Raw genomic sequence first — 13198 nt, 5'->3', positions numbered from 1 at the left:
TGCCTCCTGCCCAGCCTTTGCTCGTCTCCGAACAGGTTCCGCCTCTTCTGTCACCGAATCATCACCCACAAGATGTTCGACCATGTGGTCCTTGTCATCATCTTCCTCAACTGCATCACCATCGCCATGGAGCGTCCCAAGATCGACCCCCACAGCGCTGTGAGTCACCAAAGACTAAACTTGGTGGCTGTAGGCTTCCCTTGCAACTGGTACCCAGGCTTGCCTCCTGTGTCCTTCTCCTGCCTCTGCCTCCATTTCCCTCCTGTGATGCACCAGCCCAGCTCGGGGAGTGGGGCCCTGCTCCTTACCTGGGTGAAAAGTGAGCCCCGTTGCATCCTGGCTATTTGCAGACAGCACGTCCTCATGAGCCAGGCACTTGTGGGGCCCAGCTGGGTGTGAGTCGGCGAGTGTCAGCGTGATGGGAGCAGCAGACTGGCCCCGGCGGGGCTGAGTGTCTTGCTTCCCCTGCTTCCTGCAAAGGGGCTCGGTTTTGCCCACGACCTGTGCGCTGCTGGGGGAGACGTCCTGCCCAGCCTCCCCCATGGTCAGTGCAGAGTAGGGGAGAGGGAGCTGCCCTTTGCTCCTCTGGGTCCTGCCAGATCACAAACACGTAGGTTTTCAGGGGGAACATTGGTCACTTCTGCTTAGCTGTGAACCTTCTAGGCCCGCTCCAAAGGAGAAGAAGGGCCAGAGGCCTGCGTATCTGGACCTGCTCCCAGGGCCCTGACCTCTTCAGAATGGGTACAAGTGGTTCTGGCAGCTGTCTCCCCCCACCCGGGCATCATAGTCCCCGCCCCAGACAACGGTGGCCCCTCATGACATCTTGCCACACTTGCTTGGAGCGGCCCCCCCACCCCTCCCCACCGCCTCCCACACCGCCCGTTCAGATTTCGGTGTTGCTGGGCTTTGTTTTTCATTAGGGTGGGCTCCAGCCAGGCCCGGGTGGGGAGGGAGAGACCCTTTTGAATGGAGGGCAGGCCTGAAATAGGTGGGTGAGGAGATCCCCACCCCTGGGGCTCGTGCAGGGTGGAGCGAGGGCAGCTGGTCACATAGGCCCCTGGTCGGCCTTCTGCCCAAGGTCTCGCTGCAGGGCCCTCTGTCATTGTCACCACATCTTCCCCTCAGCTCCCCCCCTTCCTTTCCCTGCTTCTCTCTTTCCCTTTCTCTGTTTCTTGCTCTCCCTGACTCTCGTGCTCTGCGCGCTGCCTCTCCAGGCCTCTCCAGCCCTCTCTCGGCCACCCAGGGAGGGACTCAGCCTATAGATATCAGGGGACATGGGTCGCCTTAGGGATGTACAGCCTCGCTTGCCCTGTGGCTCCATTTCTGGGCCACACAGCAGGAAAACAAGTGCAGGCAGAAGGGCGGAGGGTAGGATGAGGAGGGTCAGAGATCAAGGTAAACCCTGCCCCAGTTTTAAGAAGGGAATCAGGATAGGCCTGAGATATGGGGCTCAGATGAGAATTGTTGGGGGAACGTTTCCCCTTCCAGGCCATTGCGGGGGCGGGGGTGGGAGACAGTGCTGTTCCAGGGCAGGGGTGAGACTGTTCAGAGCTGAGAGTCAGGGGGGCCTGGCGCTGGCTTTGTGTGTGTATGTGTGAGAGAGACAGAGACAGAGAGACAGAGAGAGGGAGGGGGATTCTGGGAAGAGGAGATTGTCTGCCTTGTGGGGGAAGGTGGGAGTCATTGTCCTGAGTCAAACGTCGGAGGCAGTTCCTGGCTTCTGTGTGCAGAGCAGCCCTGGCTCACGAAAGGAGGTCCTAGTGGGCAACACCCGCCTGCTGTCTCTTGCAGGAACGCATCTTCCTGACCCTCTCCAATTACATCTTTACCGCAGTCTTTCTGGCAGAGATGACCGTGAAGGTGATGGGGGGTCGGTGTTGCTCCGGGGCTGTCTGGTTCCCAGGGCCGGGTTGGTGGTGGGAGGGGATTGGAGAGATTGACCACAATCAGAGGGCAGGCCTGGGGACCGCAGGGAGGCGGCGGCCACAGTGATGCAGCGGGCGTCCCCAGGTGGTTGCGCTGGGCTGGTGCTTCGGGGAGCAGGCGTACCTGCGTAGCAGCTGGAACGTTCTCGACGGGCTACTGGTGCTCATCTCCATCATCGACATCCTGGTGTCCATGGTCTCCGACAGCGGCACCAAGATCCTGGGCATGTTGAGGGTGCTGAGGCTGCTGCGGACCCTGCGCCCACTCAGGTGAGCCCCCAGCCGTGCGTCCTCCTCAGGGACGCCTCCGACAACTCCCTGACGGAGCGGGAGCCCCACGTGCCCCTGCTCCCTGCCTCTGACCCCCCACGGGGAACCGTGTCACCACTGGGCTCAAACCATGGCCCCAGGAGTTTCCCCCCCTTGGGCACACCCCCTCCACATGACATACTCCCCACGTGACATACTGCTCAGGGCTACCATGCCCCTGACCTTGTGCTGGGCACAATATAAGAGGCCACAGGCAGGGCCCTCGTATCCTTCAGCTGGAGCTGTGCCTTGGGTGGTAACGTCAGGGATGACCATCCTCCCCGGTGAGGTAACAGACTCCTTTCCCCCCCTTCACACACCTTCACACGCCTCTCGGGGACCACCCAGCAGGTAACGCCTCTAGCAGGGAATCTGCTTTCTCAGGAAACCCTCCCTCAATCACCCTCCACCCCACTGTCAGAACTTTCCATGGATGGGGACCGTACTGACAGACTAGTGATGCCTCCCTGGCTGTGATAATCCACCTCCCACCCCCTTCCCCTCCTTGCGTGCACCCTCCATGATCCCGGCAAGTCAACCTCCCTGTCCCCACGACACACTGCATCCCTGGGTAACACCTCCCTTGGGTTGAGTCCCCTCCCCAGCCCCATCAGGTGATGCTTGGAGGTCTGGGAATGGAAGGGAAGATGGGGGAGGGGAGGTGGGGATGTCTGCGTCCCGTTTTGAGACATTAGAAGCGGGAGTCCCCATGGCGGGGATCTTGTGAAAAGAAAACTGCCCAGGAAGCCAGAGTCCAAGATGGAGGACCCGTGAGCCCAGATGGGGGGTGGGGGTGGGGGAGCAGCAGGGCAAGGGACAAGGGAGCGTCGGAGCTGAGGGAACCCGTCTTCTTCCCCCCCCCCCCCCCCCCAGGGTCATTAGCCGGGCCCAGGGGCTGAAGCTGGTAGTGGAAACGCTGATGTCCTCGCTGAAGCCCATTGGCAACATCGTGGTCATCTGTTGTGCCTTCTTCATCATCTTTGGCATCCTGGGGGTGCAGGTTTGTGGGGGCCTGGGGGCCAGGTGCCAGTGGGGACCTGAGGAGTGGCCTTCCTCTTGGAGGAAGACTCCAAGTCTGAGACTCCAAGCAGCTGAGACTCGAGCTGCAGCTGCCGTCTTTATTCCAGAAAGGAAAAAACAGGGACACTTCCCTCGAGGCCCTAGGCCTCAGGCCCCTTTGCCTCCTGGGCGTTTTTGCAGAAAACTAGGAGCCTAGAAGAGGTCCCCAAAGGGATGAGGGCCTCAGAGAGGCTGCTGACCTGTGGTAGCTGGCGCACTGCTCTTGCCCCCCCCCCCCCCGCCCCCCTCGCACGCTGCGCTCTGGAGCGCAGACGCTGTCCTGGCCCAGTCTGCTCCGGGATCCCCTCCCCTCCTTCCCTGCTTGAGCCGAGTGGGCCGCAGGCCAGGCCTGGGGATCCAGGGCCCAGACAGCTGGGCCAGGTTAGCGGCGGTGAGCTGGCAGGCAGGAGGGTGCAGACCCCAGACGAGGCAGGAAGTGGGGGCTGCTGGGGGAAACTTGGCCTCCGGCCCAGGGAGGAAACTGGCTTTGCCTCCACCCCAGTCTTCCAGAACCCCCTGGCTCCAGCTGTTTCAGCTTTAGGGTAGACAGCTGGCTGTCGGGGCAAGCGGGGGAACTCCTGGGTGGCTACCGCCCCCCACCCCCCATTCCCGTCCTTTGGCTTCCTGGAGTGTCCTCTTTGCCCCGGGGAGAGGGCTGTTCCCGGTTTCCTAGAATTCTCTAGCCCCAGGGACCGGGCTGGGGTACACTCGCCAAAGCTGTGTGGTGCCCCTTCCCCTTCCCTCGCTTCCAGCCGGCCTGGGTGAGCAGAGGCAGCCCTCGTGAGCCCGGTCCTGGGCTTTTCCAGTGGATGTAGGCCCATCCTGAGTGGCTTGCCCAGACCCCCTGGTCCTCCTGACCCTCCCATCCCTTGCCCACCCACAGTCATAGCCAGATGTGTTCTGGAGTGAGGGTGAGCTTTCCAGTCAGAAATACCTGCGTTCAAGCCCCCTTTCTGCCACCTACATTCAACCTTAGTGAGTGAATTTACTCCTCTGAGCCTCAGTGTTCCTCATCTGTAAAGTGGAGTCTATAATACCTAGCCTGCCCCCACCATTAAACCAGGCCCCCTCCCCCAGAGTATCTGGTTCAGCGGGTCTGGGGTGGGCCTGAGAATCTGCATTCCTAGCGTGTTCCCAGCCGCTGCTGTTTGCTGGTCCACGGACCCCTCTTGGAAAACCCCTGGCTTCACCCTTTGTAGAAAATAAAGAACTATTCCCCTCCCACCAGCCTTCCTCAGCACCTGCCCTGATGACCTTTTCTCCTCTAGGGCCTCTGCTCCCAGGAGCCCAGAGGAAGGGGTGCCTGCGGGGGAGGCTTCTGTCAGTGTCTCCCTGACGTGGTTGAGCACCCTGTCCTCACTCAGGGTGTGCCCAGAACTCTTTGGCTCCGGGGCTTGTGTGGGGGAGGAAGGGCTGGTGAGTTCCCTTGGCCACAGCTCACTTCGCTCTGTCTCTGGGGATGTTTGTGCCCAGCTCTTCAAAGGGAAGTTCTTCGTGTGCCAGGGCGAGGACACCAGGAACATCACCAACAAATCGGACTGTGCTGAGGCCAGTTACCGGTGGGTCCGGCACAAGTACAACTTTGACAACCTCGGCCAGGTGAGCTCCATGCTCCGGCGTGGGCGTGGGGGTGGGGGTGGGGGCAGGGGTAGTAGCAGGAGTCTGGAGGGGACACGAGCGCATGCGTAGTGATGCACGCAGGGCAACTGACTTGCCAGGGCCTCAGCTTCATCAACTGGCTAATGGGCCATAATGGTATTTCTTCGGGGGTTTGTCGTTAAGGGTGCGACGAAATGATGTGTGGATTTGCTGAGCATGGGACCGGCCACATCTATATTCTCGAGATGCTGCCTTTGCTTACTCCATATTTGGAAAAATGGAGAAATATCGAAAATGAAATGGCTCACTCCCTCTTGCTGGTTTGTTTCCCAGACCCAGCCTGGTTTTGCTTCCTGGATTTTCCAGGGCTCTGGTGTCTCTGGCTCCTCCTGGCTGAGGTCAGAGGGCTTGATCGTCTTCCATGGCTTCTCTGGCTTCATACCAGCCATGGAGCCCCGGGACAGAGAGCTCTCCTAGGGCCCAGAGTGTGATTAGGCCTGACCTCTGAAAGGCTAGGGTCCCCTGAGCTGCTGCCATGAGGTGCTTTGGGGACAGGTGGTGGGTGGTTTAGCCATACATCTTAGGTTTCACATGGTTTCTCCTCCCCCACCCCCCCGCCCCGCCCCAAGGCCCTGATGTCCCTGTTCGTGCTGGCCTCCAAAGATGGCTGGGTGGACATCATGTACGACGGGCTGGATGCCGTGGGTGTGGACCAACAGGTAGGGCTGAGGTGGGCAGGATCCATCTTTGGGCTCGGGTCACTCAACAAGGCATGATGGGATGCAGGCACGGGACAGAAAGAGGGCAAGGCTGATTGGCAAATTCCATCAAAGAGGCATCACCCCATTAGCCGAGGCTTTGACCGGTAGCCTGAGGGCCATATCTGGGCGTGTTGTATTGGATTGCAACATGTTTACACTTCTTTGAATTAGTAGCAAACCAATTTAAAAATTGGTGGATTTCATGTGAAAATCCAGAGTTGGGCCTGCTCAGAAGTCTGAAGATCTGGGAACATAGGGCTTGCACTGCCTCAGGGCAGGAGTTAACGTGGAACCGAGCAGCCGTGCCTCTTTGGGGTAGAACGTCTACTCTCTACTTTGGCACAGTCCCCACCCCTCCCATTCATTCGCAGCACCTGCTGGGGCCCTGTAGCTAACCAAGTTTGCAGACCTTGTCTTAAGGAACCCGGGCTGTGGGGCGGCACCTGAGACAGTCAGGTCTGACGTATCCCCGCCTGATGCCTCCACCTGTCCTTCCTGATCCCCACCAGCCCATCATGAACCACAACCCCTGGATGCTGCTATACTTCATCTCGTTCCTGCTCATTGTGGCCTTCTTTGTCCTGAACATGTTTGTGGGCGTGGTGGTGGAGAATTTCCACAAGTGTCGGCAGCACCAGGAGGAGGAGGAGGCCCGGCGGCGGGAGGAGAAGCGTCTGCGGAGACTGGAGAAAAAGAGAAGGAGTAAGGAGAAGCAGATGGCTGGTCGGTAGTCTTTCCACATCTCTCTGAGTCGTGCTTGACCTTGGCCTTGTGACTGCAGGGGACCAGGAGCTGGGGCTGGGGGCAGGGAGAAGATGCTCCCACCGCCCCCTCCTCACCTCCTTCCCCTCAAGAGCATGTCAGCCTTTAGAGCACGCATGAAGCAGACCAATTCGGCCCCGTGGGGGAGGGGAGCAACCCCCCACCGTGGGGGGCTCCCCAGGTCTCAGCATCGTACTCCTCAGACGAGATGCCAGGTCGAAGCTGATGCATGACCTCTGCCAGCTCGTCCCTCAGGGGAGCCTTGCAGGATAAGGATCACCCTACTTTGTCGCTCGCCCAGAGACCCAGGGATTGGCCCAGGTGCCAGATGGGTCTGCTCCAAAGTTGGGGAGCGAGCACCTTGACCGTGTGCCTGCCTAGTGTCTGTAGCTGCTGAGCAAGGCCTCGGCAGAAACTACAAATGCACAAGCGGCATGAGAGAACCCCAGTCCCACTCTCTCCTTATCTCCAACAAAAGTCCCTGGCTTCCTGGCTGTCTTTTTTTTTTTTGGCCAAGGCTGGGGCGGGGGCGGGGCGTGAAAAATCTCTCCTGGCTCAGGGAAGGTCTGAAGTTATAGGGACTCTAAGCCTTTGACCCCTCAGCCCCCTCACCCGTGATCTCCAACATCTCTTGGCTTGGGCTGGGGGAGGCCCCCATCCGATCCCTCCTCATGCTCTTACGCCAGGGGTGGGCCAAGACTAAGGGGAAAGACACAGATTCCGGGAAGGATTCCAGAGAAGTAACGGGCGCGGGAGCCCCTTTGTTTCTCCAGGTGTGTCTGCACCTGTCTCCCTGTCTGCAGGGTTCCTGTCCGTCTGTCTGGTACTCAGTAATCTCTGTGACTCTCTCTCTCAGTCACTGCCCACGTCTCGCTGAGTGTCTTTCTGTGTGGGTTTCTCTAAGCCTTTGTGTGTCTGTCTCTGTTTGGTCTGCGGGGTTCCCTTCTCTGCACCCTTCCTTTCACACACCGCCTTCCTTACGCCAGTAAGATGTGTGCAGTGCTCTGAGCTTTCCCTTTGGTTTGTTGAAATGTGAGTACTACCAAATGGGTTAGGGGCTGTGGTGCCCCCCCCTCCACTCTCCCCGTGGCTCTATCTCCTGCTACCTGGGGGGGACACCTGGAGTGAGGGGAGGGGGTGTGGGAGGGTGGGGGGGGGGCGGGCAGGGGAGGGACAGAGCCAAAGCTCCCTATGCGAGGGAAGGTGGGGGCTGCTCAGGACCGGAGGCGAGGAGATACTGGCCTCCGGGCGGTGGTGGGTGGTACGGTTCTCCACGTCCCACGTCCTCAACGCCCGTGCCCCAGGCCCCTTGCTCAGCTCTGGGGTGGGGCCCCCGCTGGGCTCTCCATGTGGATGCCTGAGGCTGAGCCGGTACACCACCCCCAGCAGCCACGCTCCCACCCCTGCTCCATCGGCCCCACCCCTCCTCGCAGTCTGCCTTCTCAGCAGGGCATCTGCGCATGGAATTCTTTGGGCAGGAGGCACTTGTGGTCCTGCCTGACCAGCTGGCTCCCCTTCTGGGGTCTGTAGCTATCTCAGGTGGTGCTGAGGCCGAGGCACGGGTAGGAGTGGATGTCTGTTCTGATGACGGGCTGCCTGCCCCTCGCCGTGCCTCCGGCCCTCTGCCCCTATGACCCCAATGGGCTGGCCCGATTGCTCATCTTCCTCAAGTGCCCTGGCCCCGGCGTTTGGGGCTGGACACTCAGGACCAGCCAGCCATGCTCAGCACACCCCATTCATAGGCGGAGTGAGGGTTGGAGCCAAGGGGGAGCGAGCTGCTTCTAGGGGGCCCTGCCCAGCCCAGCTGGTCCGGCCAGTGACCAATGTCGTGTTTCGTTCTTTTAGATCTAATGCTGGACGATGTAAATGCTTCCGGCAGCTCCTCCAGCGCGGCGCCAGGTACTGCGTCTGGGGTTGTGGGTTCCAGGGCGAGGCCCGGGGGCAGTCAGGCCGTACCTGCCCCCAGGCCCGCCTCATGCGTGCTGGGATGTCCTCTTTGCTTCCTCCCCCCCCCTCCGTGGCTCATTGATTCCATCCTCCTGGGGCGAGGGAGTGAGGGTCCCCGGGGCGCCGCCAGGCTCTGCGTCATCCTATAGGCCTGTGCTACACCGGCCGGGGGCTGAGGGCCTTGCACGCCCCTTCCTCTGACCCCTCGTGGCGGACCCTCCTTCTCCCGCAAGGCTTCTGAGGGCCGAGCCGCCCAGCCCCCTGCTGCCCGGTCCCACTCCCGCTCCTCCTCCCTGTCACACCCTTCGATTATTAGAGCTGCAAATCTCGCCCGTCTCCTTTTGTCTGAAGGGAAGACTTTGATCCAAGCAAAGCAGGATGAGAGGAGCAGAGAGGGAAAGGATTTGTTTTAAAAATGTAACGATGAATAATTGAACAGACTCATTAAGAGTCAAGTAATCGCGGTGGCCACGTCATCCCTACGAACAGCAGGATGGGGAATCTGAGGCCTGAGTTGGCCATAAGCTTCTCACCCCTAAAAGCCAAAGATTTGGGAGTGAATTGGGTCTTTGTCTTTGAGAGCCGTGACCCCCCCCCCCCACCTGCCCCCACCGGGATGGCTTTGGTCCCCTGCCCCCCCCGGGATGGCTTTGGTCCTGCTCGCCCTCCCCTGGTCCTCTGGCCGCTGCCTCCCCCAACACGGGCCCTTGACAGAGGGTCAGAGGCTCGGAGACCCCGTGACAGGCCGTGGGGCCTTGTCACACTCTCTGATGTCTTCCCCAGGTGGTTCCCAACCTGTTCATCCTCAAGGGCACCCCTCATCACGTCCTCCAGCAGATCCCACATTTTAAGAGACTGTCTTTGAAGTTACGAGCACCTTCAGTAATGACTTTTTTTCGCTGTTTTTACTAATCAGAGGCACATCTAATTGCTAACCAGAGCTTCTGAACTGCAGAGGGTTTCACGCTCAACGGTAGCAAAGAAAGACCATTTTGCCATCAAATTAGTCCGTGGGGCCTTAACACAGGCCTATGTATGATTTCTTTTAAGCTTTTAGAAATATTGAAAAGAACGTTAAGGACCCCCATGTGGCTGCCTTCTCAGGCTGCAGAGGACTTGAGACTTCAGGCTGGGAACCGCTGGGCTGGGACTTTCTCCACTATTCTGTGCTCCCCCAGAAGCCAGACCCCGGCAGACACTGCCCTCTGGGTGCTGGGCTACCTGATCTGTGGGGGCTCAGGGACCCCCTGAGCCTTGTTTTGGGAGGCCATCCCTGAGGGTTGATGTCTCCTGTCCCCATGATGCCAAGCTATGGTATTTGTCATTGAGAGACCATCTGTCTGGGCGCTCAGGAGGCTCTTGCCGATTCGTAACTATTTGCCTGGGTCCCATGTCTCTGTGTCAGGCTGTACTGCAAATTCCTGATGTGTTAGGGGTGAGGGAGGGCGGGAGGAAGTACCCTACAGGTTTTCCCTTACGGGGTCACCTGGCCTGCAGGCCGAAGTGTCCACACATACACATTTACCCCAACACTGTCCTGGCCTGGGGCTGGCCCACAGAGGCTTCTCCACCAGGAATTAACACGCTCAGACCCTCTTGGGCCCAGAGCTCCTCCCAACACACCCATTCGATGCCCAATACCTTTGTTACCCTCACGCTGCACCCCCATTCCAGTCACATTCCGCCATGCGCCCGTTGGCACATACAGGCATATACCCTGATGACAATAGCGTGTCTTACCTTTCCAGCTGGTAATGAAGACTCAGAGACCCTTAATAGGGGCTCAGATCACCCCCCATCCCTCTTTCCCAAACCTGGTGTTCTGTGTGGTCGCTGGTAGAGCTTTTCAAACTTCCGTGCGTGTAAGAATCACCTGGAGAACGTACTAAAACACAGATGCTTGAGCACCGCCCTAGAAATTCTCATGGAGCGGTCTGGGGCAGGACCTGAACGTCCGCATTTTCAATCAGTTGCCAGGGGACGGTGCTTGGTCTAGCCAACTGTGTGATGCCCCTAGTCTGGGGCAGCTGGAATCAAACCCCCATGCACCACACCTCCCGGCCAGCGCCGCTCTCGCTCTGTGCCGCTCCCAGAGGAGGGGGCCAGCCAGACCCCAGGGAAAGGCAGAAGGGAAGCGTCCTTGATCATCAGGGGAATGGGCCTGACCGGGCACCTGGGTCCAGCCCAGCTTCCAGGCGAAGGGAGGGACTGGGGCCACCGGCTGATCGGGTGACCGCTCCCCTCAGCCACCTGTGGCACCTGCGTCCACTCACCCTCTCTCCTTCCGCTGGGACCCAGTGATCAGGCCTGGCCACAGCAGCTGAAGGTGTGGCCTCTGCCCTAGGGGGCCTGTGTCCCTGGGAGGGACCTCTGCCTTCCGCCTACTCCCTGTCACTCTTCCTTGCAAACCCTCTGCCCTGGCTGTGCCTCGGGCTCTACTAACTACCTGCGCCTGCTGCCCTCACTCACAGCCGTGCTGTCCCTGCTCCTCTCCTGGCTCTTGCCCTCGGCTGGGGGCTGGGCAGTCCTGGAGGTGCCCTCCTCCTACTGCCCAGCTCTGCCATTTTCTCCGCCTAAGGCAGCTCGTACTGGTGGGGGGCAGGGAGAGGGGCTATGGCCGGAGCTCTTGGAGCAGCAGACCTGCCCAGGGCTCTTCCAGGAGGTCTCTACTTCTCTGAGCTCAGGCAGGGGGGTGGTATCATCCAAAGCCTAACGGCGAGAGCCTTCGGGCAAACTCTTCGAGGTCTAAACCCACCAGGCAGCTGGTGAGGGATTGGGGCTGGGAGTTCGGATCCTGGCTCCGTCACGGCCTCACCATGTGTGGACAACCCACTTGTGCTGGACCTCGTTCTCTCCCTCTGTAAAACAAAGGGTTTGACCAAGGACATGCTGATCACATTGGCCCTGGGACTCTTTGGACCTGTGCTCTGAAGGGGGATTTCTGGCAGCCTCGGCATCTGCTGGTCTGGGGTTGGGACTGGGGCTCGAGCCGCAGACCTCAAGGGCCTGGCACCTGTCGCTACGAGCAGATGCCCGGCCTCAGCCCTGTCCCCACCTTTCCTATGGGCTGCGGGGAGGGGGGTCCCAGGCTAGTCCCAGCCCACCTGCCCTCAGACAGCGAGAGCAAGGCCAGAAGGCAGAGGTGGTGACAGCAGCCCCCTTCAGTTTGGGGCTGCTACCTAGTCAGGCTAGGGGGACAGGGGAGAGGGAGACTCTCCCCACCTCTCCTCTGCACTATCTTAGCTAATAATGGGGCTAATAAGGAGCTGCTTTTTCTAACCTAATTGTATTCAAACATTTTAGTTAATTCTCCATTCATATTTTAGCTTAATGGGATCGGGTGCTCTCGGCACTTATGGAGATTAATGCAGAGACAGTGTTCCAGCTGCTAAGGCAACGCAGGGCGATTAGCACCCTCTGGTTCTTGTGGGTACTGAAGGAAGGAAGACGCCCGGCTCGCCGGGTCCACCCTCCACAATCGCAGTGTGGATGACCCGTGGCCTCATGTTGTCCCTTGTCCTGAGCTTCTCCACCCCCACCCCGTCCTGGGGATCAGGAGAGCCACCTGAGCTAACAAAGCCACAGTTGGCCGGCCCATCTCCGAAAACGAGATGATGGCATAACCCACACTGTGGTGTGCCAGAACATTCGGGACTTCCGGCCTCTTGGTTATCCACACATCGAGGCCGATGCTGGAGAGTGGCGTCAGGCGAGGCTGAACGTGCAGCTCTTGGGCACTCTTCTTCCTTCGGCCTTGGGTGGGAGGCCACCCCCTGGCCACCCCCCAGGCCACCCCCTGACTCAGTTTCCCTCTCTGTGAAATAGTCCTCTGCATGGGGAAGGACACTTATAACTGAGCTGGCCCGGACCCAAAGCTTCCTGCTGCCCCTGAGCCAGCCACCCCTGGCACGGGCCTCAGAGGCTGCAGCCCTCGCTGGCTGGCTTCTGCCCTAGACGTTCTGAGGGGGAAGGGCTGTCTGGGACCTGAGGCTGCCCCAAGCCTCCCCACGGGGAGCCTCTTCTTTCTTTGTGGCTGCCTGGGAGACCGATCTGTCAACCGCCTCCAGATGACATCTATCCCCAACTTGGCCTGGCCTTTCCTCAGCACCTGGAGGAGGGGGCCCCCTGCCATCTTCTGCCCCCAGATTCATTCCGCCTGCTTAGCAGGCCAACCTTCTGGCACCATGATTTTATAACTAAGTGGTTCGCTAATTACAAGAGAAATATGCCTCTGACAGATCTCAGACAGTGCTTCCAGCCCAGCCTGGAGCCTGATGCTAGCCTGCCACTCGAGAGCAGGGCATTGCCTCGTTAGAAACTGGGTGAGTCCTTCAGGTGGAGCCCTCCCACGTGAATCTGGGGGAAGAGCAGAGCCCCGTGGCCTCCCCTCTGCCCCGCACCCCCCGTGAGGGCACCGGAGGCCCAGGCCCCTGCCCCTCTGGAGGCCCTCAGGACGGGTCAGCGCGGCCGGCCAAGAGGATGTCCAATTTCCAATCTCTGGTGTTAGCTCCAAATCCCAGCTCTGTGTAATCTGCTCTGCTCCCCCTCAGGGGGCTGAGCTTGAGAGCAAGGGCCTTTGCCTCTCTGCTGATGGAGCTTCCTCTGAGCCTGATAAGACCGGTTGTTTTTCGTCTTACCGATCTGGCCTTGCTGCGGAACGCCAAGTCAAGGGCGTTGCGAGGGGCCGGCGGATTTGGGAGGCTGCCTTGGGGAGGGGGCTCACCTGGTGTCTAATGTGGGTGGGGAGCTCTGCATGTCCTGACCCCTTCTGCACCCAACTGTGGCCAGTAGAACAGACGCTTGGAGGGCAGACGCGAGAGAGCTTCCCCCGCCCCC

At 59.8% G+C, this 13198-nt stretch overlaps 1 protein-coding gene across 24 annotated transcripts in view; it reads left to right on the top strand.

Annotated features, from left to right (window-relative positions):
• CACNA1G (calcium voltage-gated channel subunit alpha1 G) overlaps positions 1–13198 on the top strand; it is a 62212-nt gene that overhangs the window by 38140 nt on the left and 10874 nt on the right. For 8 of the 24 annotated variants that reach the window (XM_086686969.1, XM_086686971.1, XM_086686976.1 and 5 more), the window contains 8 exons: positions 36–159; positions 1792–1860; positions 2011–2195; positions 3108–3234; positions 4767–4892; positions 5522–5611; positions 6163–6376; positions 8261–8314. In XM_086686969.1, coding sequence (XP_086543095.1) covers positions 36–159; positions 1792–1860; positions 2011–2195; positions 3108–3234; positions 4767–4892; positions 5522–5611; positions 6163–6376; positions 8261–8314 — 989 coding nt within the window. The remainder of the gene's footprint in view (positions 1–35; positions 160–1791; positions 1861–2010; positions 2196–3107; positions 3235–4766; positions 4893–5521; positions 5612–6162; positions 6377–8260; positions 8315–13198) is intronic. The other 16 variants (XM_086686978.1, XM_086686977.1, XM_086686968.1 and 13 more) reach the window with 3 other exon arrangements.

The sequence above is a fragment of the Puma concolor genome, chromosome E1 (genome assembly GCF_028749965.1).
Source record: "Puma concolor isolate L17-30 chromosome E1, mPumCon1.1.hap2, whole genome shotgun sequence".
Taxonomy (NCBI): Eukaryota; Metazoa; Chordata; class Mammalia; order Carnivora; family Felidae; genus Puma; species Puma concolor.
The sequence above is the reverse complement of the archived record's forward strand: the minus strand, read 5'-3'. Positions and strand labels throughout refer to the sequence as shown.